At 48.3% G+C, this 21241-nt stretch overlaps 7 protein-coding genes across 7 annotated transcripts; 1 reads left to right on the forward strand and 6 right to left on the reverse strand.

Annotated features, from left to right (window-relative positions):
• Positions 1–719: 719 nt before the first annotated feature.
• DFJ58DRAFT_446924 (uncharacterized protein) lies at positions 720–2147 on the reverse strand. Its single transcript, XM_041380444.1, has 9 exons — positions 2101–2147; positions 1931–2052; positions 1856–1878; positions 1634–1806; positions 1488–1582; positions 1353–1436; positions 1182–1241; positions 938–1123; positions 720–887 (listed from the first exon to the last, which is right to left on the reverse strand). Exons 2-9 carry the CDS (start codon positions 1967–1969, stop codon positions 843–845), a joined length of 705 nt encoding a protein of 234 aa, XP_041242594.1. The 5' UTR covers positions 1970–2052; positions 2101–2147; the 3' UTR covers positions 720–842.
• Positions 2148–4013: 1866 nt separating this feature from the next.
• DFJ58DRAFT_746539 (polyketide synthase) lies at positions 4014–11716 on the forward strand. Its single transcript, XM_041387471.1, has 9 exons — positions 4014–5022; positions 5079–5729; positions 5784–5951; positions 6004–6112; positions 6161–6345; positions 6408–7639; positions 7692–10933; positions 10987–11429; positions 11482–11716. Exons 1-9 carry the CDS (start codon positions 4417–4419, stop codon positions 11536–11538), a joined length of 6693 nt encoding a protein of 2230 aa, XP_041242595.1. The 5' UTR covers positions 4014–4416; the 3' UTR covers positions 11539–11716.
• Positions 11717–12839: 1123 nt separating this feature from the next.
• On the reverse strand, positions 12840–14481 carry DFJ58DRAFT_446975 (interferon-inducible GTPase-domain-containing protein). The gene is made up of 2 exons (XM_041380445.1): positions 13790–14481; positions 12840–13735 (listed from the first exon to the last, which is right to left on the reverse strand). The coding sequence occupies exons 1-2, from the start codon at positions 14268–14270 to the stop codon at positions 12909–12911; spliced, it is 1308 nt and encodes a 435-aa protein (XP_041242596.1). The 5' UTR covers positions 14271–14481; the 3' UTR covers positions 12840–12908.
• A 24-nt stretch (positions 14482–14505) lies between these two features.
• Positions 14506–15978, reverse strand: DFJ58DRAFT_794397 (uncharacterized protein). The gene is made up of 7 exons (XM_041390446.1): positions 15958–15978; positions 15847–15865; positions 15739–15774; positions 15459–15692; positions 15128–15406; positions 14932–15075; positions 14506–14880 (listed from the first exon to the last, which is right to left on the reverse strand). The coding sequence occupies exons 4-7, from the start codon at positions 15516–15518 to the stop codon at positions 14707–14709; spliced, it is 657 nt and encodes a 218-aa protein (XP_041242597.1). The 5' UTR covers positions 15519–15692; positions 15739–15774; positions 15847–15865; positions 15958–15978; the 3' UTR covers positions 14506–14706.
• DFJ58DRAFT_794403 (uncharacterized protein) lies at positions 15653–16339 on the reverse strand (the record flags this gene model as incomplete). The annotated part of the gene is made up of 5 exons (XM_041390447.1): positions 16119–16339; positions 15958–16058; positions 15847–15865; positions 15739–15774; positions 15653–15674 (listed from the first exon to the last, which is right to left on the reverse strand). Coding segments are annotated over exons 1-4 (242 nt in total), but the record flags the coding sequence as incomplete, so codon positions are not given.
• A 351-nt stretch (positions 16340–16690) lies between these two features.
• On the reverse strand, positions 16691–17259 carry DFJ58DRAFT_794406 (uncharacterized protein; the record flags this gene model as incomplete). The annotated part of the gene is made up of 3 exons (XM_041390448.1): positions 16691–16966; positions 17019–17141; positions 17194–17259. Coding segments are annotated over 3 exons (321 nt in total), but the record flags the coding sequence as incomplete, so codon positions are not given.
• Positions 17260–18181: 922 nt separating this feature from the next.
• Positions 18182–20527, reverse strand: DFJ58DRAFT_888537 (carboxylic acid transporter protein; the record flags this gene model as incomplete). Its single annotated transcript, XM_041394698.1, has 15 exons — positions 18182–18478; positions 18528–18592; positions 18643–18713; positions 18767–18800; positions 18850–18927; positions 18982–19076; positions 19126–19148; positions 19201–19257; positions 19309–19319; positions 19370–19450; positions 19511–19539; positions 19632–20106; positions 20157–20201; positions 20260–20356; positions 20412–20527. 15 exons carry the CDS (start codon positions 20525–20527, stop codon positions 18349–18351), a joined length of 1407 nt encoding a protein of 468 aa, XP_041242600.1. The 3' UTR covers positions 18182–18348.
• Between the last annotated feature and the right edge of the window lie 714 nt (positions 20528–21241).

The raw sequence follows: 21241 nt of genomic DNA on the forward strand, positions 1-21241 counted from the left end.
ATGGTTTGTATAAAGTTTCCCGCCTCATTCGTAACGGAATGTCTCTCCAGCACTATTGATGTTTCTGATATTCGCAGCGGTGTACATCATTCGGCCCAGTAGCACCTCGCCAATGGACGAGCAGTACTGTTCTAGAGCTTTGTTCTACCTTCTTCGTAAACTCGTTCAGTGACAGGTATACTTATTTAACTAATAAGTATAATCTGACCGATAGGATATTCTAAAATACAATGATTTCTGTTAAAATACTACATTCGACTGTTTTAAGCTCGAGTTTGAATATTGTAATGAATTTCCTGACGGAGGTTTTCTCTGATGTTGGTGTGAAATTGTGCCAGCCCTCGCGTATGGCAAATGTATTCATTCAGTCCGATCGTTCTATCCTGAGTACTTTCGAGTACGTACTCCTCAATAGTCTCCGTATACTCAAACCTGATATAGGACAGTCGTTCCTTCTATATAATAAGCACTCTAAATGGGACTGTAATCAACATCCTACTCAAGCGCTCTCGCCACTGGACCAACATACGTGAACTGACACTACCGGATCCGCAAGGTCCCTATATAGCACCTATTCGTTTGTTATGTGTATCCTGATATAATAAGCAATGAATATGTGTAGTTAGCAGTCGTGTAGCACCATTGTGGGTACTTCATGGTTGTAACCTAAAGTACTGCGAGGAAATGACAACTTCTGACCATTCTGCAGTTCGTTGAAGGAGGGCGCTAGCTTGGCTGTGATGAACCTTCCGGGCCAGAACGGAACATAGATCACGATGGCCACAAAAAGGGGAAGCGTATCACCCAGGTAGAAGGCTGTCTCACTTGAGCTGAGGCTGCCGTCAAAGCCCCTGAGCGACCTCCGCAACACGGTAGCATGAACGAATCTGTACAAGCGTTTGTTAAAGGCGACAAGGTTTCTGCGTGAAAGACAAACCAGAATGCCGATACAGCTGACCGCTGCGGCAGCGGCGAGTGTTCGCCAGTCGCTATTCCAGTATTGCTTTGAGTCTCGCATCCAAATGGTCTGCTCTTCAGCGTGGACCTTGTAGAGGAATCGTGCGTAAATGACACTGAATAAACTGACGGAGACCAGTTGCAAAACGAGGCCGGCCAAAAAGATCTGACAGAGATGATTAGAGCTCACTCAGATTGGGAAAAACGCGGGTACAGAAACATACATGAAGTCCTGTCAAAGCAGAACTGTAAACGGTGGACGTAGTTATTGAGGCTCCTGCCGCCTTTGGCAAAACATCGTCAGAGAAGCTCATTGAAAAAAATAAGTCGATACTCACCTGGATAACGAAGGTAATCACGTCAGACGAGACAAAAACGAGGGTGAGCCGTCTCACTGGAAGCAAGACCCGATGGACGCAGTCAATTTCCCTGGCAAGACGACCGAGGAGAACGTAATTCGTGGCAATGAAAAAACAGGGCTTTATAAAGGATTAACAAACGACTACCGTTGCAATTTGACGCTGACTCACAGATAATACGATCATCAAGTATTCGGCGATGTAAATCCCCAGTGAATCAGGATTATAATGCAAAACGAAGCGAAATCCGAAACCTATAACATAAACTACAGCCAAACGTCAGGAAGAACCAACACAAGTGTAAGATTGAGACGTGCAATATTCCCCGAGGACCATGGGCAGCATCCACTTCGCACCCTTATAGGTGATTTGGTAAGTTTGCATGAGAGTGACAAGCACCCCCAAGCGCCCTGAACACCAACTCGGATACAGAATGTTCCAGCAGAGAGGGCAGAGAATGAGGTGAGTATAACCCATAATGGAATGAACACTGCGAAAGAACATCAGTTTTGTTCAGTATCACCAGGATTGGTGCTTACCTCCGATGAGAGGCGTAAAAATTCTGATGGAATTTGTGTAAAATCATGAAATCATCATTTATTAAAGGCACATACACGATCGCCAGGTGGCGTCCGATGTACTGGCTGGCCCATCCAGCGATAACGCCGCTGCTGTATGACCCCCAGAACTTGAAATGCATACAGAACCGATTGACAACTCACGCAACTGCCACACCCTGTTAGTGCACATTGAAAATTTGCACAGATAATTTTATAAGACTCACACAATTGCCGATAATGGTCGCAACAGTGGCATCGTGAGCACTAAAACCCTTGGTAGTCTCCAGATATGTGGGATATAAACCCTGAGCGTGTATATCATTATGAGCTCGCCCCGCGAATTTTGATACACGAGATGCACCTACCTGTGAACCGTGAGACCAGAAGTTGAATCCTGCACAGGAATGTTGATATGTTGATTGTTAGGGACAAGAGAAGACTCGCCTGTCATTAAGAGCACAGCATAAATGCATAGGAGCCAGTGACGCTTAAGCATATCCTTCGTTTCTTTGATGAAAATCTTGGTTTTCTGCGAGGCGTTAGTCCCTCTCGCCATTTCTTGTTCTTTGGCACGCAGAAAGAACGCGCTCTCTGGGACAAGAACACGACTGACTGCAGCAAAAAAGCTGATGCCTGATCCAGTCCAGAAAAGTACCCGCCATCCGCGCTGGGCTACCAAGGTCAGATTGATAACGGCTGCAATCAGGTATCCGACAGCATAGCCTTCCTGCAAAACCCTGCTTTCAATCCCACGAAGTTCAACGGGCAAGTCCTCAAGAGCTGAGGCTGATGAAAGTCCCCATATTCCACCCATAGCAATACCGGACTAGGGATCAGGGTTGCCGACGCGGACCTTGCTCCGCGAATTCGGCCTTTTCCGGCGGCAGTATGCGACATTATCTTCGTTGTCTGCTTTCGTTCTCCTCTAGAGCGTACATACTTGTCTATTATTATTGGCGTATACCGCTACATAGATCGCGCTTGCTTAATCATTAATGCATTATGGCCGACCCTTCTGTCGTTCTACCCGGCTCGCCTCCTGTCGGTTCGTTCCAACTTGACCCGGGGAGAACGGGTTTCGGAGAGTGACGCGTGACGGGCGCTCGCATGGTTTGCGCGTATTTCGTGTATTTCGTGAAAGGGCACAACAGGTGTGGAGCTAGTTATAAACCAATGGCCACTTGCGGCGAAATCGGTCAGATAAGATACCGAAAATAATCTATGAAATGATAGGTTTAGTTGGTACAAGCGATCCGTTCGCCTGTGGACGGTGCGGGCTACATGGATCTCCGTCGGAGAGTGAGTCCTTGGCTGCGCTTCTTCTCAAGAGAGTAAGGAGTTGCATTTGAATGCCAACAATACGGTGAAAAGAGCAGGAGGACGCCATGACAATTGACAGAGAAAGTATACAGAAACAGTGCAGCTCCGGAGGAAAGAAGAAGTGTTGACAGGGGCTCGATTACTTGAAAGTGGAGCGCTCATGCGGCGGAGATGGTGTAAGAACACGTCAGCAATAGCCTAGAGCTCGAGCGCTCAAGAAAACGTCGAGTCCATTTTTAGACCTTAATTTCCTTCGGCAATTCCATAAGGTACATGAGGATGTTTAAGGACAAGGCGTCAGAATTTCTGCTACTTAGCGAACTTTGAATGAATATTTCTATGAAACACACACCTAAGCTAAAATGGGGCACATGGCGGCTACGAGAATTGGTTCCGCGGGATCAAACGCTCCGTTCTTACAATATGTAGAAAGAAACAGTAGGAATAATGCTTACAGCGCCGACAGGCCGGAACAAGAGAGTCAACGTAATGGCAGTCGTCTGTGATCGTGTTGTACGTTAGCGCGCAAGCAGCGAGGGAAGGACAAAAACAGCGTATGATCTGACTTGTGGACTGTTTAAATTGTGTCGCCAACTTCCAAGGGAGTTACCGTGAGCGACACCGCGAAGAAAGCAATGGCGTCGCATGTCCAGGCAAGCCAGCTAGTGCAACATGTGATGATTAAGACAGTGAAAGATAAGTTCTGTCAAGGAATGAGAGAGACCGCGGAGGTCACATCTCGGGTGGGTGCCCGTCCTCTTCGTACAATTGATATGAATATACCAGCTGTTGCTTCTCAATCCACTGACATGCCTTTCCCACTCAAACTTTGAATCATTTGACGCAGTAGTGTTCTTTAACGAATTTCGGAGTCCGATGGGCCCCCGCTGTCGCTGCCGAAAATCGAAAACAGGTTTGAAAACAGCCTCGAAAACGCCTCAACTTTGAACGTCCCTAATTTTAAACTTTAGATCCTGCGACTGCCGCAATGATCGTACCTGCCAGTGCTTAGAGGCGTGGCCAGCCCCTCTATGAGGCAAGCCGTCGGTAGGCCAGTGCTATCTCTGGACTGGATGCCAAAATCTATGTATGAACCTCCCAGTGGAAGCAGTACTAAAGCCATAACATACCCTGTAGTATTTAATAAAGAGAGGTAGTGCAGTTCGTTCCATCACTCTCAAAGTTATATCATATTACTCCAAGCCCTTCAAGTTTCTAGCATGGAAAACCGTACTTCACCAACCGTTTCCGTACCTTTATTTCCTGGCCAAGGGTCTTCAGCTGGTGCCCTAGCCTTTGCTCTTCAGCAGGCCCTCCGCGACATCCGTTCACCATCTGGCCATTTGCTTTCGACTGCATGCCACGAGGCTTTTCGTGCAGAGGTATTGAAGCTATCAGGAGATGAGCTCAACGAAACCCACATTTCCCTCGTCGATTTCGAGGAAGCCACCTCGCTTCTATCATCTTCGAGTCTTTACCAGAATAATCCTATCATTTCCGGAATATCCCTCTTCCTCGTTCAAGCTCTGAGATACCTTGTGCACTTCTCAAGCGCACCCGACCACAGTCTTGGGGTGTCTGGCTTCTCCTCAGGGATTATCACGGCATGCGTGGTAGGAGCTTCAACTAGTGTGTTCACGTTCATGTCAAATGCAGTAGAGGCATTTCGCCTAACATTTTGGATCGGCGTGCGATCTATGCAGTATAGAACCAGGGAGCTTCAATCTGCCTTAGGCTTTCCTGACACAGGACTCCCTTGGAGTGTCGTTTGTGTCGGCCTGAGTAGAGCCGATGTCTTGGGCTTCATCTCCGATTTCGAAACCAAGGTGAGAGGCGGTTACACATTCGTGACCTTCAAGAAAAGCTCAACAAAGATTATCAGAACGATTGCAATTCTTCCCTTCACCTCACGGCTATTTTAGATGCACAGCACGTCACCGTTTCGGGACATCCTGATATCCTACAGCGTTTCTCGTCCTCAATTTCAATGTCCAAGTCCTGCACCATTCATCCAACAACTGTAGATGCTTTATATCACGCACGCACCCTCCACAATGTCCGCGACCAAGTCTTGGCTGATGTCGGAAGATATCTGATTCGCTTTCCTGATTTTTCCAACCTTAGATTTCCCGTATTCTCGACCGTATCTGGGAAGTATCTGTTGCCGAGTTCTGAGTACTCCACTCTTGTTGACGCAGTCCTTGACATGATAATCGTGTCTCCTGTAGACTGGCTGTCTGTGGCACAGGGGCTTGGTAGTTCGGTACCGGCCGATGCTCCCACGCAAGTATTAAACTTCGGCCCTAGCTCTGGTCTTCTCCGAATACTGGAGAAATCACTCTCATCAAACAAGAATGTTACTTGTACGGATGTGGCCGTTAGCGCTTCCAGTATCCCTGATAGTCCGAAGGAGAATGATTTCAAACAAGAGCCGATAGCAATCATCGGGATGGCACTTCGCTTGCCTGGTGGTGCAAGAACCGCGGACGAGCTCTGGGAACTTCTTGAGCGAGGAATCGATACCATTTCTGAGGTATGTTGTTTCTGCGTTCCATGGTATCATACACATTAAACTTCCCTGTTACAGATTCCAGAAGATCGTTTCCAATTAGAGCGCTACACATCTGCCGACGCTAAAAGCGGTCGGGGGATGAAGGCTCATACCGCAAATTTCATAGATTGTGTTGACGAGTTCGACTACAAATTCTTCAAGGTATCGCCCAGGGAAGCAAAGAGCATGGATCCACAGCAAAGAGTTCTTCTGCACACTGCTCATGACGCCCTTGAGAACGCTGGTTATGTTCCAGATGCTACCCCCGTCTTTCCAGCGTGATAGCTTTGGTTGTTTCGTCGGTACTGCAACCCATGATTATGCAGACAATTTACGGGAGAATATTGACGTGCATTACAGCACAGGTATGCGGCCTTCTTCTCGATGCAGTACTTATTCTGACAAACATTCAGGAACCCTGAAAGCTTTCCTTAGTGGGCGCATATCGTACGCAATGCAACTTGGCGGTCCTTCGATGACTATCGATACTGCTTGTTCATCGTCAATTGTCGCAATCCACACAGCCTGTCGTTCACTTGTCAATGGAGACTGCAGGGCTGCAATTGCAGGTGGAGTCAACACTATGTCGAGTCCGGATGTAAGCGAGACTTTCTGGATTCTTGATATCAATCCTTAACACTAATGATGCCCCCCTTGCAGATGTTCATTGGCCTGGATCATGGTCATTTTCTCAGCCCAACCGGCCAGTGCAAATCTTTCGATGCATCGGCTGACGGCTACTCTCGATCAGAGGGATGCTCTCTCTTCGTTCTCAAACGTCTTTCAGATGCAGTTGCAGAGAATGACGATATTCTCGGTGTCATCCGTGGTGTTGATCTCAATCAGAGTGGGCTGGCGCATTCAATCACCCACCCTCACGTACCTTCCCAGGTTTATCTGATGAACAGGCTCCTAAAGAACTCCGGAATCGATGCATCACGCGTCAGTGTCGTAGAAGCGCATGGTACTGGCACCCAGGCTGGAGATTTTGCTGAGCTCCAGAGTATTCGCGCCGTTCTTTGCCGTGCTCGCGATAGCGAAAACCCCCTTCATGTCACTTCGATTAAAGCCAACCTCGGTCACTTGGAAGCTGCTTCTGGCGCTGCTGGACTCGCCAAAATTTTGCTCATGTTCCAACATGATACAATTCCTGCTCAAATCTCCCTTAAGATATTGAACCCACGTATCACACCGCTAGCCCAGGATAATACTATCATCGACACGATTCCCACGCCGTGGGTGCGCGGATCGTCGCCTCGCATGGCACTACTCAACAACTTTGGAGCATCAGGTTCAAATGGGGCACTCATAGTGGAAGAGTATCCAAAGCAAGCGAAATCTGCAGCTAGTGGCACATCTTACGTCTTTGGTATCTCTGCCAAATCTCGCGATGTTCTCGAAACCCTCCGCTCTAGCTACTTCCGGTGGCTTCACGACGCCAGAAATCGCTCAATTTCCATTAGTGACATCGCGTATACTGCCACGGCAAGAAGACAGCTGTACCCCTTCAGAATTTCAGTTGACGTAGGGAGCAAGGCGCAACTTGTCCAAGCTCTTGCAAGCGCTGAGGTGTCTCATTCCGAGGGAAATTTCGGTCAAGTTGTCTTTGTCTTCTCTGGACAAGGCAACTACTATCGTGGCATGGGGAAACTCCTCTTTTCGACCTCTCCGGTCTTCCAGCGCTGCATTGACAGGTGTCACCGATACCTCGTGTCCAAAGGCTTTGCAGGTATCCTTCCAAGTATTGTTGGAGAAGCTGCAGATGCAGATAGTGGGTCGGATGAAATGGAAGAGTTTGAAGTGTCTCAAACTTCTACGATGGCGCTAGAAGTCGCGTTGGCAACATTATGGATACATTGGGGTTTGACGCCTTCCACGGTCGTCGGGCACAGGTGAAGATTATTTCAATACACGTCTGGTCTATACCTAACATTATCTTACTAGCCTTGGTGAATACGCCAGTTTAGTCATCGCCGAGGTGCTCTCGCTCGAGGCAGCCTTGTTTTTGGTCGCATCACGCGCTCGCCTTACATGGCGTGGTTGTGTGCCAAGTGCATCAGGCATGTTGGCTATCAGGCTCGGGGAGCAACAGACCAACACCGTTTTGAAATCTGGGTCATACTCGGATCTCTCTGTCGCTTGCGTCAACAGTGATCATGCCTGTGTCGTCTCTGGCCCACTGTCTCAGCTGCACGCTCTGACCGAGGAGTTGGCAACTACAGGATGCAAGGCCCGTCTCCTTGACGTTCCCTATGGATATCACGGTCAAGCAGTGGACCCGGTTCTGGATGATCTTACCCAGCTAGCACGAACTGTACCCTTGTCTTCTCCAAAGGTGTCCGTTGGTTCTACCGTTCTTGGAAGACTTGTTCCCGCAGGAGACACTTCGACCTTCGACGCAACCTATTTCTCTTCGCATTTCCGTCAGCCTGTTCTTTTTGCCCCCACCGTCGACACCCTGTGTAAGCACCCCTCGCTGCCACAGATAGATGCTTGGATCGAGATGGGACCCCAAGCGTCATGCTTGTTGATGATACGGGCTTGTGCGGCTGCTCCTAGCGAAGCGGCGCTATTGCCTTCATTGAACAAAAATGATAACGCTACTCTTGCCTCCAGCCTATCCCAGCTCTACAGAACCAATGCTCCTCTGAACTGGCGCAAAGTCTTTTCGGAGCTGTCCCCAGCAACCTGCGCTGATCTGCCACCATATCCACTCGAGAGGAACAAAGTTTGGGTACCATACAAAGAACCTTTCCATGAATCTCCTTCATCACCTCAAACTGTGGCACCAGCACGAAGCACAGCGCCATCACAAACCATAGCACCATCAAAAATCGCGGCACCAACACGAAGCGCGGCACCAACACGAAGCATGGAACCAGCACGAAGCACAGCGCCATCACAAAGCATTGCGAAATCCGATATGATATCTGACTATACCATGCTGGGGTGGTGGGCGCAGTACCCATCGCACGAGAACGGCAACACGGCCAGTTTCGATACTCCCATCGAAGTTTTAGCTCCGTTTATTGAAGGACACAAGGTTGCTGGGCACTACCTATGCCCAGCATCAATCTATCTTGAACAAGTTCTTTCGGGCGCAGATCTTTCACGGCGTCATCTGAACTTCGATTTTGGGAAGAATATAGTTGTCATCCGAGGAGTCAATTTTGCGAAACCACTTGTTTACCATCCCCAAGTCAATCGGGTCGTCCGCACGCATATCACCATCAACGAAGATGGCACTGGTCTCTTCGATATAACATCCAGACTGCAATCTTCTCCGGATGAATCGGTTCACGTCCGCGGAGAAATACGCTTCCAATCCACCAAGGAGACAGCTGCTAATCTTGACAGTGAATTCCGCGTCATGCCCAGACCCAGTGCTTCGGAGATTGGTTCTCGGAAGGAAGGTCAAGCAGAGGTCTATTCCACTCGAACGCTATACAAAGTTGTTTTCCCTCGTGTTGTTGAATACTCCGCGAAGTATCACACGATCCAGTCTCTGACTGCCAGCGCAAATGGAATGGATGGTATAGCGCAGATCAAGCTTCCAGATGCCCCACGACTCTCTTTTGCCTCTAATCCCATTTTCGCCGACACCCTCCTCCATACAGCTGGATTCCTAGCAAATACGCAAGGCGATATCGGTGACGCTTATATCTGCAGCGAGGTCGGATCATTCCAGATGCTCTCCGAGTTCATTGATCAAGAACAAACATACACTGTTCATTGTCGCGGGTCATGGATGTCCTTTAACCACACCGTTCTCACCGAGGCTTATGCTGTCCAAGAACAAGAGCCTCATCGTGTTGTCGCGCTTATGAAAGGCATTCAATTCAAGCGCGTCCGCATGAACGGTCTTGCTCGCGCGTTGGCAAATGCAGCAGACTCCGCCCCTGCGCAGACACGCAATCGAACCAATTCAGCCAGTACACAAAGCACATGCGATGTACAAACAAGTAACTCTGGTAATTCCAGCAGGCCATCTTCACCGGAAACCCTAGTGTCTGAGGATGACACACGCATCCGCATCAGATATGTCATTGCACAGGTGCTCGGCCTTCTGACTACCGATATACAAGATCACTCCGACTTCAAATCGCTCGGCCTTGACTCCCTCAGTTCGTTAGAAGCTCTCCACGCGCTCAAAACCGATCTCAAAGTTGACCTTCCTCACGACGCATTCGATTCTTATTCCACAATTGCATCCTTGAGCGCTTTCCTCGATAAATCCCATCCCCCCGAGAAATCCGTGGAAAGAACCTCCCACAAGTCCTTGGAAAGATCACAACCACCGCCAGCTAGATCCGCTGAGTCGACAGAGACAGTATCTGATGGTGACAAATGCATCCGCATCAGAAGTATTATCGCGGAAGTACTTGGCCTTCCGCTTTCTGATGTAGAGGATGACTCCGACTTCAAATTGCTCGGCCTTGACTCCCTCAGTTCATTAGAGGCTCTCCATGCGCTCAAAAGCGACCTCAACATCGACCTCCCTCACGACGCATTCGAATCTTATTCCACAATTGCATCATTGAGTGCTACGCTCAATAAACCCCATTCCCCCGATAAGTCTGTGGAAAGAACTCCCCAGAAGTCCTTGGAAAGACCACAATCACCGCCAGCTAGATCCGTTAAGTCGACAAAAACAATATCTGATGGTGACAGACGCATCCGCATCAGAGGTATCATTGCGGAAGTACTTGGCCTTCCGATTTCCGATGTAGAGGATGACTCCGACTTCAAGTCGCTCGGCCTTGACTCTCTCAGTTCATTAGAGGCTCTACATGCGCTCAAAGTCGACCTCAATATCGACCTCCCTCACGACGCATTCGAATCTTATTCCACAATCGCATCCTTGAGTGCTTTTTTCGATAAATCTTCCTCCCCCAAGAAGTCCTCGGGAAGATCTTCGACGAGAACATTACAACCCGCATCGTTTGATACTCGCATGTCACAACTCCAATTCAGCAAGGACGAAGCCGCTGTCCCACTACTTCTTATTCACGATGGCAGCGGCTTAATAAGCCATTATAGTCGTTTGATGCCGTTACATCGTGACGTCTTTGCTCTCTCCAATCCCTGTCTGATTACCGGTGGAAAATGGGAGAGCGTTGAGCAGATAGCAGAATCCTACGCCAAAGTCGTTTTGGGTGCGAAGTCAGATCGGATCATCATTGGCGGTAAGCAGTCGGTTGCTATTGTTCAGCAGGACATTATTAACGGTGCAAGACAGGGTGGTCATTTGGTGGTGTAGTGGCCTTCGAAACCGCCAAGAAGCTTGCTCAGAACGGCGTACGTGTCCACGGCATCGTTCTCATCGACTCTCCCTGTCCTGGCAAACACGTGCCCCTTTCATCATCTGTTATAAACCACGTCACGAAGGCACACTCCCGAGGAATTGATTCAGGAACCATAAGTCTTGTCGCGGAACAATTCAAAGAAAGCTCGCGACTCCTTTCTGTCTACGATCCATGTCGTCAAGGAAAGCTTGAAGTTCCGATAGTCCTCCTTCGCTCGTCTGAGGGGTATGCTCCTCCGGGTTTGGACGTTCCCAACTGGTTGCAACATCGTGGAAGTGAAAGTGCCGTCGTTGGCGAATGGGAAGCTCTCACACAGTCCCCTGTAAAAACTTGGTCAATTCCAGGTGACCATTTCTCACCTTTCAATCCCGAAAACGTAGGTGTTTGATATGTCAGGAAGACAAATCAATTAACACTCGATTATGTAGATTGGACCAACATCTCAGCAGCTCAAGGATGCGTGTCACTTCGTGGAAAGGCTATAAAGGATACCATGTGCTTTTGATTTCGCTTGCTCCATACCACTTTAGATTTTGTTTGTGTATAGATCTCTTTTCTTTTTCTGGATCACGACCCTCCTGCTTGTATCCCACAAATTCCTTTCTCGTTGCTCGTGCTTCTGCATCTCTGTATCTATATAGCCAGTTGACTGTCACGCGACTGCGACTTTAGTGTTCCGTCAATAAATGAAATTCAGTCTGTTTATAAGGCCGCAGGTTGAAACTATCGGCTTTGTTGGATAATCCTTTTTCACGTTCACTCATCCGCATGAACGTGATTCAAATGAGACTTGCACAGTAACTTTAAAATCAAACGTTGCAACACAGATTTCCTCAGGGAAGGGATTTGACGAGAAGCTCGACGGGATACTTGTCCAATGTGATATATTCTCCATGGATCGAGTAAACCACTGCAGAAAAAGGTTCTGAAGTCCATGAGGAGAAACTTCAGCGTCAGATACCGGGGCAAGAATAACCCAGCTATCCATGAATTGCCAGTGATACAGAAATGAAAGTGAAAACATATTAAAACAAGATGAGATGTACAAGTGATCCCGGGGAGTTACTGCCAAAACGGACCTCGAAAAAGTTACAACGGTATGTTCTCCTTGCTCCAAAAAACGTTCTTGTCTCGATTCTCCGACCTTGTCACTCCGAGTCCGGACTTATGCTTCACAGACTCCATCTCGAAACTTACATCGTCCGTGATACATCACTCATCCTCGGGCATTTGATCCAGAAGACTTGGTTGCGCCTTCATAACATGCTGGGGGGTCCCTGAGAGGCCACTAGGATAGGAGGGGGCTACCCTCCAACGATAACGGACGAGTCCATGGGGTGACTTGCGAGGGTGCTGTTCACGTTGTACCTCTTGAGGAGTTGAGGGGAGGCCCCGGGGAGAGGCAGGTCTCAGAGATAGGTTTCGTCCTACAATGAAACCGGGTCTAACAGACCGTGGGAACAACGCAAAAGTGCTGCCAAGGGTGCGTTTAATCCCGCGGAAGCAATTCGCGTGCGTTGTTCACAGAGCCACAGAACCTTGCAGCCGTTTTGCAACTCATTGCGTCGAACTCGTTCTGTCAACCACTTTTTGCAAGATAGCTGTGAAAATCAGGCCGGATCTATAAACGTCACTGGTGCTTCATACGATTGCAGAACTACTACCAGAGGCTGGGTGTCAATCAAATGTCTGAATTCTCATACGAGATGCTCTGCGGGGGAAACCTTGGCACTAATGCATCGATCACCGATGAACGTGACACCAGCTGGACCACGTCCTCTTTTTTTATGATTTCTCATAGATGTGGTACATACCGACAATTGCTGCAACCTGACTATGGACGGGGCTCTAGACTTCAAACTTCGTATGCCTGTGAGCGACTACCTTCACCACAACGCCTTGACTGGGCTTCCCTAAAGAGATCCCGCATTAATTCTAGTTCGTCTATAGTCTTCTCCGATAGTTTCTGGTCTCTCACTGTGGAGACCATGGTGCTGTTGGCGACAATGTACACCCTTTGATCGGGCAAATTCGCCTCCTGAAGATTGCTCTTCACGGTTGCGCGAGTTTCAGCAATGTACTGCTCGCGTGCGGAGCTATACAATGCATTGCGATGCGAGCGATTTTCATCTTCATCTTCATCGCTGTCGTAACCCGATTCCTTGATGATGTTTCTGATATGTGAGTCCGATTTCGACCGCACGATATAAGTAGGAATGTTGAAACGCCGGCAATTGACCAGCATGGCAAGGTCAGTCATTGTAAAGCGGCTGTCGAAAAGGATGATAATGCAGTCGAAAACATAGAGTCCGTGTGCAGTGAAATATTGCCAGTCCGGTGTGTTCAGCGTGCCGGACCCTGGGACATCATACCAAACGAACGGGTTATGGGGGCTTGGATCTGGGAATCTAGTGATATCCGTGGTGGTCTCAACCACGCCCGTTGGTGCAGCCCCCTGATCTCTGTTTCGAAGGCCTCGGAAGGCATTGATCAGCGACGACTTTCCAGCACCAGAAACCCCCGTCATTGCGAAATGGAATAGCCCCTCTTGGTATTGGACTCTTTGCTTCGCTATTTGTATCTCCTCATCACTGGGGATGCTCACGAGCTGGAACGCGCTGTGTTTCTCCAAGGTCTGCGGGTCGTCTTTCCAATTTATGGCATCTTCAGTTATTGGAACATCTGCTGCACCTCGAGTTGAGCCCAAATGCAAGTGGACAACGGATACTTCCTTGCCTTCATTGTTCAACCTCGTGGCCGAGACCCCTTCTTCCTTCGTCTTCATGTGGAGTGCAGCAGCGCAACGCTCTGGCGCTTCATAAAGACGCCTACGCGGAGCTTCTTCTACAGCATGTATTCCCACTTCGCTCGGCCTCCGCCACACATCTGTTTGTACAGGGTAAGATCCTCCAACGTTTCCCCCGGTGGCGTGTGGAGCTCGAGCGGCTAGGAGCTCATCTATTCCTTCCTCTCTGATCTCTTCTTCGGTGTCCATAGTAATAGGATCTTCTTCCTGCCATTCATCACCCTGCCACCCTGCCATTGATGTCCTACTAGCTTGTCGTTGAGGATGCGAGTCTCTGGCCAGTCTTAGGTCGGCAAAAGTGGGGTTTTCGAAGATCCTCGATGACCGAATTTCCTCGATGATTGTACGAACGATGCCAGCGATAGTCCGAAGACTTTGCAGTCTAAGGGGGGAGGACATCGACGTGCCCATTTTTCACGCTAAAAGTTAGAGTTCTGTGTCTCGAAGGGAAGGTAGCAAAGATGGGTCATCTTCCACTATCGCAGAAGGTGGTGGCTTATATGCACCGTGTTGCCTCGAGGACCAAATTGCCAATACACTGGATGTCTCATGGCTGATCGTCTCTTCTTTAGAGGGCAGTTATGGAGACTATCGTACAGCATCAAGCCCACGAGGTTCTAACTTCCGCTTCTCAATCCAAACCAGGGCATTGCGCAGGTGGATTTCTATTTTTGTACTCAAATAGGGTACGATCGATATGCATGCGCGTGAAGCTAGTACCTAATAAAAACGATAAACATTAGACCGGCTAATGAATTAATGACATTGTAAGGTAGGCGCAATGGAGTGTCGTGATTCGTATAGGGAATGTTAGTGACTTGAAAATTAAAGATATATGTCTGTGCTATTAGGTCGTAGGGGAAAGGAGTCCACCAGAGAGCATCATGGGTATACCATCGACGTAGAGCTCAGGGACCCAAACATTCCTGTAATAATGGGCCGATAGGATAAACACCTTCGACGGATCAACTTTGTTTTCGCTGAATCCCCAATCTTCCCAACCACGTGCAACGGGCTTGTCCTAATGACCGACGAGTTAGTAACCTTGTGTCAATTTTAAGATCACACAAACCTTTGCACAGTGGTAAAGATCTTGAATCAGCTCGGCAATCACTTTGGCGAACCCTTGACGAGTCATTGGTATGTTGCCATTCATATATGTGCTAAAGCGACGACGAGACGCATCCGAAGAACGGTTGGGTATGTATCCGGGCCACTACGTAAATTGGTTAACATACACAATTATATCAGAGACAGGTGATGCTTACATTTAGTGCCAGAGTAGTTGCTCGCCAGCCGTGATGAGCGAATACCATGTCAGTCGGATAATCAACAACTGTCTGTCGGTTCAGAATATCCGTCACGGACACACCGCCCCAACCATTAACGCTAAAAAGGATGCCGGGGAAGCTCTGCTGAGAAGGAGTAAATTCCCGCAAGCGTGGAACACGCTTCACTTGTCTTCCATTGCTGGCGCCCCAATATAGTGGCATCTCGGTACCTATCGTCAAGGGGTGAGGGGCAGGATTGGCTTGCCAAGCGTAGTACTGATGTAATTTCTGCGTAAGAAAAAAACACGGGAAGAACATGAAGGCTCACCCCAGGAGACCCGGCTCCACCAGAGTTCACAATCGATTGGTTGGGTTGCATGTATGCCATACTGGACTGATTGAAGCTGAAATATAAAATCTGTGCTACAGAATATTTGAGATGTTCGAGTTGATGGGGTGCCCATCCTAAACACTCGCGTGTTTTATACTACCCGTAGCTTCGACATGGACCACAAAGCGGTGCGTGTCATGAAGCGCCAGTCGTCTAGGGCCAAAGCGACCACTCAAAGTTGTTCAATAAATTGTAAATTATGAAGCGGGACACCAACCATTCAACAACATAGACCGTGACACAATGAACGTAACTTTCTCCATTAAACGGCGGCGTCACCAAGAGTGTCACTAAGAGACTTTGAGACAAACTGTCTTTGACGCACGTGTAACGCAACGTAAGACCTGTCAATATCCAGCGTCTGTCAGCAAAACATAATCCTTAGAGTAATTGTGTATATGCATCCTTATGGAGTCTAACGGAAGCCAACGCTCACCAACTGCGGGTGGTCCAGTAATTGGAAACAACTGGTCCTTGACGCAAATGGTAGCAGACCGTAAAGGTACTACGTACGTTGTGACAACAATAAACATGAAACTAGAAGAACAGAGTGGGTGATTAAAACGAGACATTCAAGAGAGAGCTTGGAATGATTACCAATGTCTGTCTCCGACAACTGCCACGGGGGCCCGGGTGAGGCATACCAAAACATTGGTAGAGAAAATACCGTGTGTTAGTCTAGTCATCCTTGGTGACGATTGTTGGTTACACAAGGAGCATTTGTTGCAACGAGCATACAGAAATTACAACTATGGGTGACAGGCCTAGGGTCGATGTAGCAGCCACACTGGGCACTAGTAGTCCTGCACATTGTGGCGTGAACCTGTGTTCTGATTAAATTTGAAATTACCAAAAAAAGGCATATAATGTGGTTCAATATGAGCGACAAAGCACAAGTAGTACTGTTTGCTGTCCTGTGCGGTACCGAGTCTCGGGAGTGAAGCTAGTGAAACTTTGAAGGCGCAGGTGATGCTATCTTCTCGCTTGGTGCCGTACCGTAGCCTCGATTTTTTTGCTCACCGATCACTGCCTGTAAAAGATGCCACCTTTACGCATATAGGAGTGGAGCGACAAGTTCGAGATAGAATCGTGGCCAGCCAGCCCGAGATCTGCGTTTATCGACGGTTTGCCTCAGACGACTTGTCACGAGTATAAGTTCAAGAGTGGAGGGACCTGCACACGCGGCAGGAAAGTCCTTTGTGCGTTTTCTCATATTCACTACCTACAGGTGTATGACATGTGTCCTGCTATATTATACATGTATTATTATGTGTTATAAGCGCGAATTCGACTCAACGAATCCAACAATACTACTACTTCCGGAGTACATAAAACTGCGGAAACCACACACCAGCGTCGAAATGTATGGACGTGAGCATGATATCTCCTAAGCGGACTCGTGAAGAGAGGGCCCAAGAGCCAGATTCGACTGAAGGTGTTATTTTCTGTGGACTCGGTTAGTTCTGACGAAAATCAAATTTTGAAGGTATTACCCACTGATGCAGACAAGTAAAATTTATGCAATGCAGTGCATAGTGCAGTTACGAGTTCCTGTTTGGTATTCGGATTGATTGTGATGTGTCTGGCATGAAGAACATCCGAAAAATCATAACCTGGCCACTGCGAATCAAATATCAGGTCTCGATCGAATTAGAACATGCATCGATTGTACCTGGAAGACTATTTTGAGAGACCCCGCCTTAAAATCACGTTCTGGGCTGTCCTGAACATGTCCACCACTCAAGACATTCCTGACCGAGACACCAGGATTACCATTGGCGTAAAACGGAATCGTGCGATCGTGTGAATGACACGGGGCCGGGACACGATGTGCTGTTGTTCCATTTGGTAGCGTCAAACGTTCAGCTGAACATTGCTTCGTAGGTGAGGGGGGGCGGAGTGCTCCATTCAATAGATGACTATCGGGTTACAGATGATGAATATGTTGTCATGAGGGGTTAATTCCACTGACACATACGGATGAAGATTCCCCAGAGGATCGGCTAGAGTACCTTTTCTGAGGCGCCATCGGTGGGTCAAGCGTACGGGCAACACAATTATGCTCTACAGCTGAAGGTCTTGGATGTCCAGCTTTAAAAGAGCTGTATCATCATACCTCCCTGGTCTTTTATAAGGATCGCAGGATTAGCAGGCATTACAGGCAAATGGCAGGCCCAGGACATATCTCCATGATCTGGCATTGTGTTTGGTCAGTCTGGCCTTTGAGGCAGCCAAGTTGGAAGGCCTCCTGGTTATCCCTTGATTTGGCGACGGCCAACCACTCGTATATGAGACCGTGTCCTTCATCATCGTACCTCAAAGAGATGGCATGCTTGCCAGAGTGGTACGGCCAGCATTGCTATAGTCCATAATAATTCCTAGTCAGCGAAAAACCTGAAGTGAATATTGTTTAGCGGCCTGTAATCTTGGCCTGAAGGATAGGTATCAGCCGACAGAAGTCCTGTTTCCCAAAAGAAACTCAGTGAAGAACAAAGGCCAAATGGCGGCGGCAGGTACACCAGTACTAGTATTAAGCACCCTGAAGTAGTCACGGTGGTAGGTGGCCACTGGCCAGCGTGAACGTTTGAAACTCAAATTGAACCCACAATATCATCACGTGGCCTCGAGGCGCCTATGGCCTTACATTCGACATTCATTGGCCTGGCAACAAAGCCCTTTGGCGCTAAATTTGGCTATCATTATTACATAAAGCATCGATGCATCAACCGGAAGCCCGGCTTCCTGGGCCATTGCGAACTCGTCCATTAAAGTGTCATCAAACTGTGGTGGATAAATACTACAATCATTTACGCAGTGGTGGAGGCGCCTAAGCAGCGCCGCTCTTCTCGTCGTTTTCATGATATGACGTTTGTGATGCGTTATCCGCCACAGCATCATCTCTTCCACCTCCTTCTTCGAAAGCGGCCTTGTGTGTCTCGAAATGCGAGCCATGATTTCTAAAGGAAGGTGAGTGTCTGTATGTCCAAGTACACGTGCGAGACTTACTCGGGCCCAATGATCGTGATAATGACCACGAATGCAGCAACGACACCAATGAAGATGGCTTGCACCTGATCAAGTGATGAATAAGACCGTGCGGGAGTGGAACTTTGTTACATACCGTTGCATAATCTGGCTCCGGAGTAGGAACTCCGTCCTTTATGATCGTTGTCTGAAAGTTGGCACCACCAGCTAATATACATTAAGAACTTCGTTAACGGAATGAATTGTGACTATCCGCTCACTGGCTTCAATCTGTGCTGACGCTGACGATACCATCTACCGCGAACATTAGCCACAAACATCGCACGATATTCATTCGACCTACGTTGCCGATCTGGTAAGCAACACCAGGAAATGTTGCTCTGAAAGCTGGCGGGGACATCTCGGCCAGTTGGATCGGGATCTAGTACATTTATTTTTTAGGCCGGGGTCGCAACAAGAGTAGGAGGGCACGTACGACGCCCCAAGCGCCCTGAACACCAACTTGGATACAGAATGCCCCAGCGGAGAGGGCAGAGAATGAGGTGGGTATAACCCATAATGGAATGAACACTGCGAGAGAACATCAGTTTTGTTTAATATCACCAGGATTGGTGCTTACCTCCGATGAGAAGCGTAAAAATTCTGATGGAATTTGTGTAAAATCATGAAATCATCATTTATTAAAGGCACATACACGATCGTCAGGCGGCGTCCGATGTACTGGCTGGCCCATCCAGCGATAACACCGCCACTGTATGACCCTCAGAACTTGAAATGCATACATAACCAATTGACAACTCACGCAACTGCACCCTGTTAGTGCACATTGAGAATTTGCACACAGATAATTTTATAAGACTCACACAATTGCCAATAATGGTTGCAACAGTGGCATCGTGAGCACTAAAACCCTTGGTAACCTCCATGTATGTGGGATATAAATCCTGAACGTGTATGTCATTATGGGCTCGTCCCGCGAATTTTCATGCACGAGATGCGCCTACCTGTGAACCGTGAGACAAGAAGTTGAATCCTGCACAGGAATGTTGATATGTTGATTGTTAGGGACAAGAGAAGACTCGCCTGTCATTAAGAGCACAGCATAAATGCATAGGAGCCAGTGACGCTTAAGCATATCCTTCGTTTCTTGAATGAAAATCTTGGTTTTCTGCGAGGTATTAGTCCCTTTCGCCATCTCTTGTTCTTTGGCACGCAGGAAGAACGCGCTCTCTGGGACAAGACACCGAATGACTGCAGCAAAAAAGCTGATGCCTGATCCAGTCCAGAAAAGTACCCGCCATCCGTGCTGGGCTACCAAGGTCAGATTGATGACGGCTGCAATCAGGTATCCGACAGCATAGCCTTCCTGCAAGACCCCGCTTCCAATCCCACGAAGTTCAACGGGCAAGTTCTCAAGAGCTGAGGCTGACGAAAGTCCCCATATTCCACCCATAGCAATACCGAATAGGGCACGAACGGCGAGAAATTGTGAAAACGTGTTGACAAAGCCAGTTCCGAGCTCAAGGACAGAGCAGAGAAGGAGATTGTAAACCAATGGCCACTTGCGGCCAAATCGGTCAGATAAGATACCGAAAATAATCTATGAAACGATAAGTTTAGTTAGTAAGAAACAGCAGGAATAATGCTTACAGCGCCGACAGGCCGGAACAAGAGAGTCAACGTAATGGCGGTCGTCTGTGATCGTGTTGTGCGTTAGCGCGCAAGCAGCGAGGGAAGGACAAAAACAGCGTACGATCTGACTCGTGGACTTATGAAATTGTGTCGCCAAGGGAGTTACCGTGAGCGACACAGCGAAGAAATCAATGGCGTCGCATGTCCAGGCAAGCCAGCTAGTGCGACATGTGGTTAAGATGATAGTGCTAGCGATGGAAGGATGACACTGACCCAGACCAGAACTGAATCCAGTGCATCCATGTGAGACTCCTCAACGCAGCAACTACACTGCCAGGGGCACGCTTCTCTCGACGGGGGATGAGCTCCCGCAAAAATCTTGGTGCCATGATGGGGGAGGATGACAATTGATCGAGGAGAGGTCGGTCTTAGGACATCTGTCATAATATTACTTTATATTGAGAACGAGATCAGGAACATTTTAACCCGTCAGGCACCTTAATAAAGTAACATAAGTATATCTGAGGCGGGGTGCCAAAATCAAGTACTCACGCTTCATCTCATCCCCACACAAAATGAAGCTACTACAAACCCGTTTCCTCAGCTGACGGTGCCAGCTAAGTGCTAGCTAGCAGTGCCTTGGGGTCCCTACCTCAATTCATCACAACGTTGCGGACTCGGCTCTCAATTGCTACGTGTCCGCTAAGCCTCCAGGCTGCAGCGCTGATCATAGTGCTGGCGTGCACGGTGCGAGAGGTTGGCCCAAACTTAACCCAAAGCTACATAATTAATAGCCGACGCGTCATGGCAGACGCAAGGTGACCTATTAGAAGAGCGGGAATAAGTAGGGTGAGTTATGTCCTCGCTGCAATTATGTAAAGAACGTGGAACTTCTAAGCTTCATCGATTGGCCGGCTGCACTTGACTCCTTCATATCGATCGTCCGCGTCAAGACTCAACGCCCATTATCGGGAGCTATTACCATATACTACATATAGGCTGCACTGTCTATAGTCACAAGCTGCAATTAGCAAGCCTTCTCAGTACTCAGTCAGGTCAGATACATACTAACATAGCAACGAATGATGGGCCACTATCACTAA

The sequence above is a fragment of the Suillus subalutaceus genome (genome assembly GCF_016647625.1).
Source record: "Suillus subalutaceus strain FC151 chromosome Unknown DFJ58scaffold_72, whole genome shotgun sequence".
NCBI lineage: Eukaryota > Fungi > Basidiomycota > Agaricomycetes > Boletales > Suillaceae > Suillus > Suillus subalutaceus.

Coding starts and splice junctions, on each gene's coding strand:
- DFJ58DRAFT_746539 (XM_041387471.1), top strand. CDS start 4,417: ATGGAAAACCGTACTTCACCAACCGTTTCCGTACCTTTATTTCCTGGC. Junction 5,023..5,078: donor TCTCCGATTTCGAAACCAAG/GTGAGAGGCGGT, acceptor AAAGATTATCAG/AACGATTGCAATTCTTCCCT. Junction 6,113..6,160: donor TGACGTGCATTACAGCACAG/GTATGCGGCCTT, acceptor ACAAACATTCAG/GAACCCTGAAAGCTTTCCTT.
- DFJ58DRAFT_794397 (XM_041390446.1), bottom strand. CDS start 15,518: ATGGCATACATGCAACCCAACCAATCGATTGTGAACTCTGGTGGAGCC. Junction 15,407..15,458: donor GTGGAGCCGGGTCTCCTGGG/GTGAGCCTTCAT, acceptor AAATTACATCAG/TACTACGCTTGGCAAGCCAA. Junction 15,076..15,127: donor CAACTACTCTGGCACTAAAT/GTAAGCATCACC, acceptor CAATTTACGTAG/TGGCCCGGATACATACCCAA.
- DFJ58DRAFT_446975 (XM_041380445.1), bottom strand. CDS start 14,270: ATGGGCACGTCGATGTCCTCCCCCCTTAGACTGCAAAGTCTTCGGACT. Junction 13,736..13,789: donor CACGAGGTTGAACAATGAAG/GCAAGGAAGTAT, acceptor GAGGTGCAGCAG/ATGTTCCAATAACTGAAGAT.
- DFJ58DRAFT_446924 (XM_041380444.1), bottom strand. CDS start 1,969: ATGGGCCAGCCAGTACATCGGACGCCACCTGGCGATCGT. Junction 1,807..1,855: donor TTTTACGCCTCTCATCGGAG/GTAAGCACCAAT, acceptor GTTCTTTCGCAG/TGTTCATTCCATTATGGGTT. Junction 1,124..1,181: donor CTGCTTTGACAGGACTTCAT/GTATGTTTCTGT, acceptor CATCTCTGTCAG/ATCTTTTTGGCCGGCCTCGT.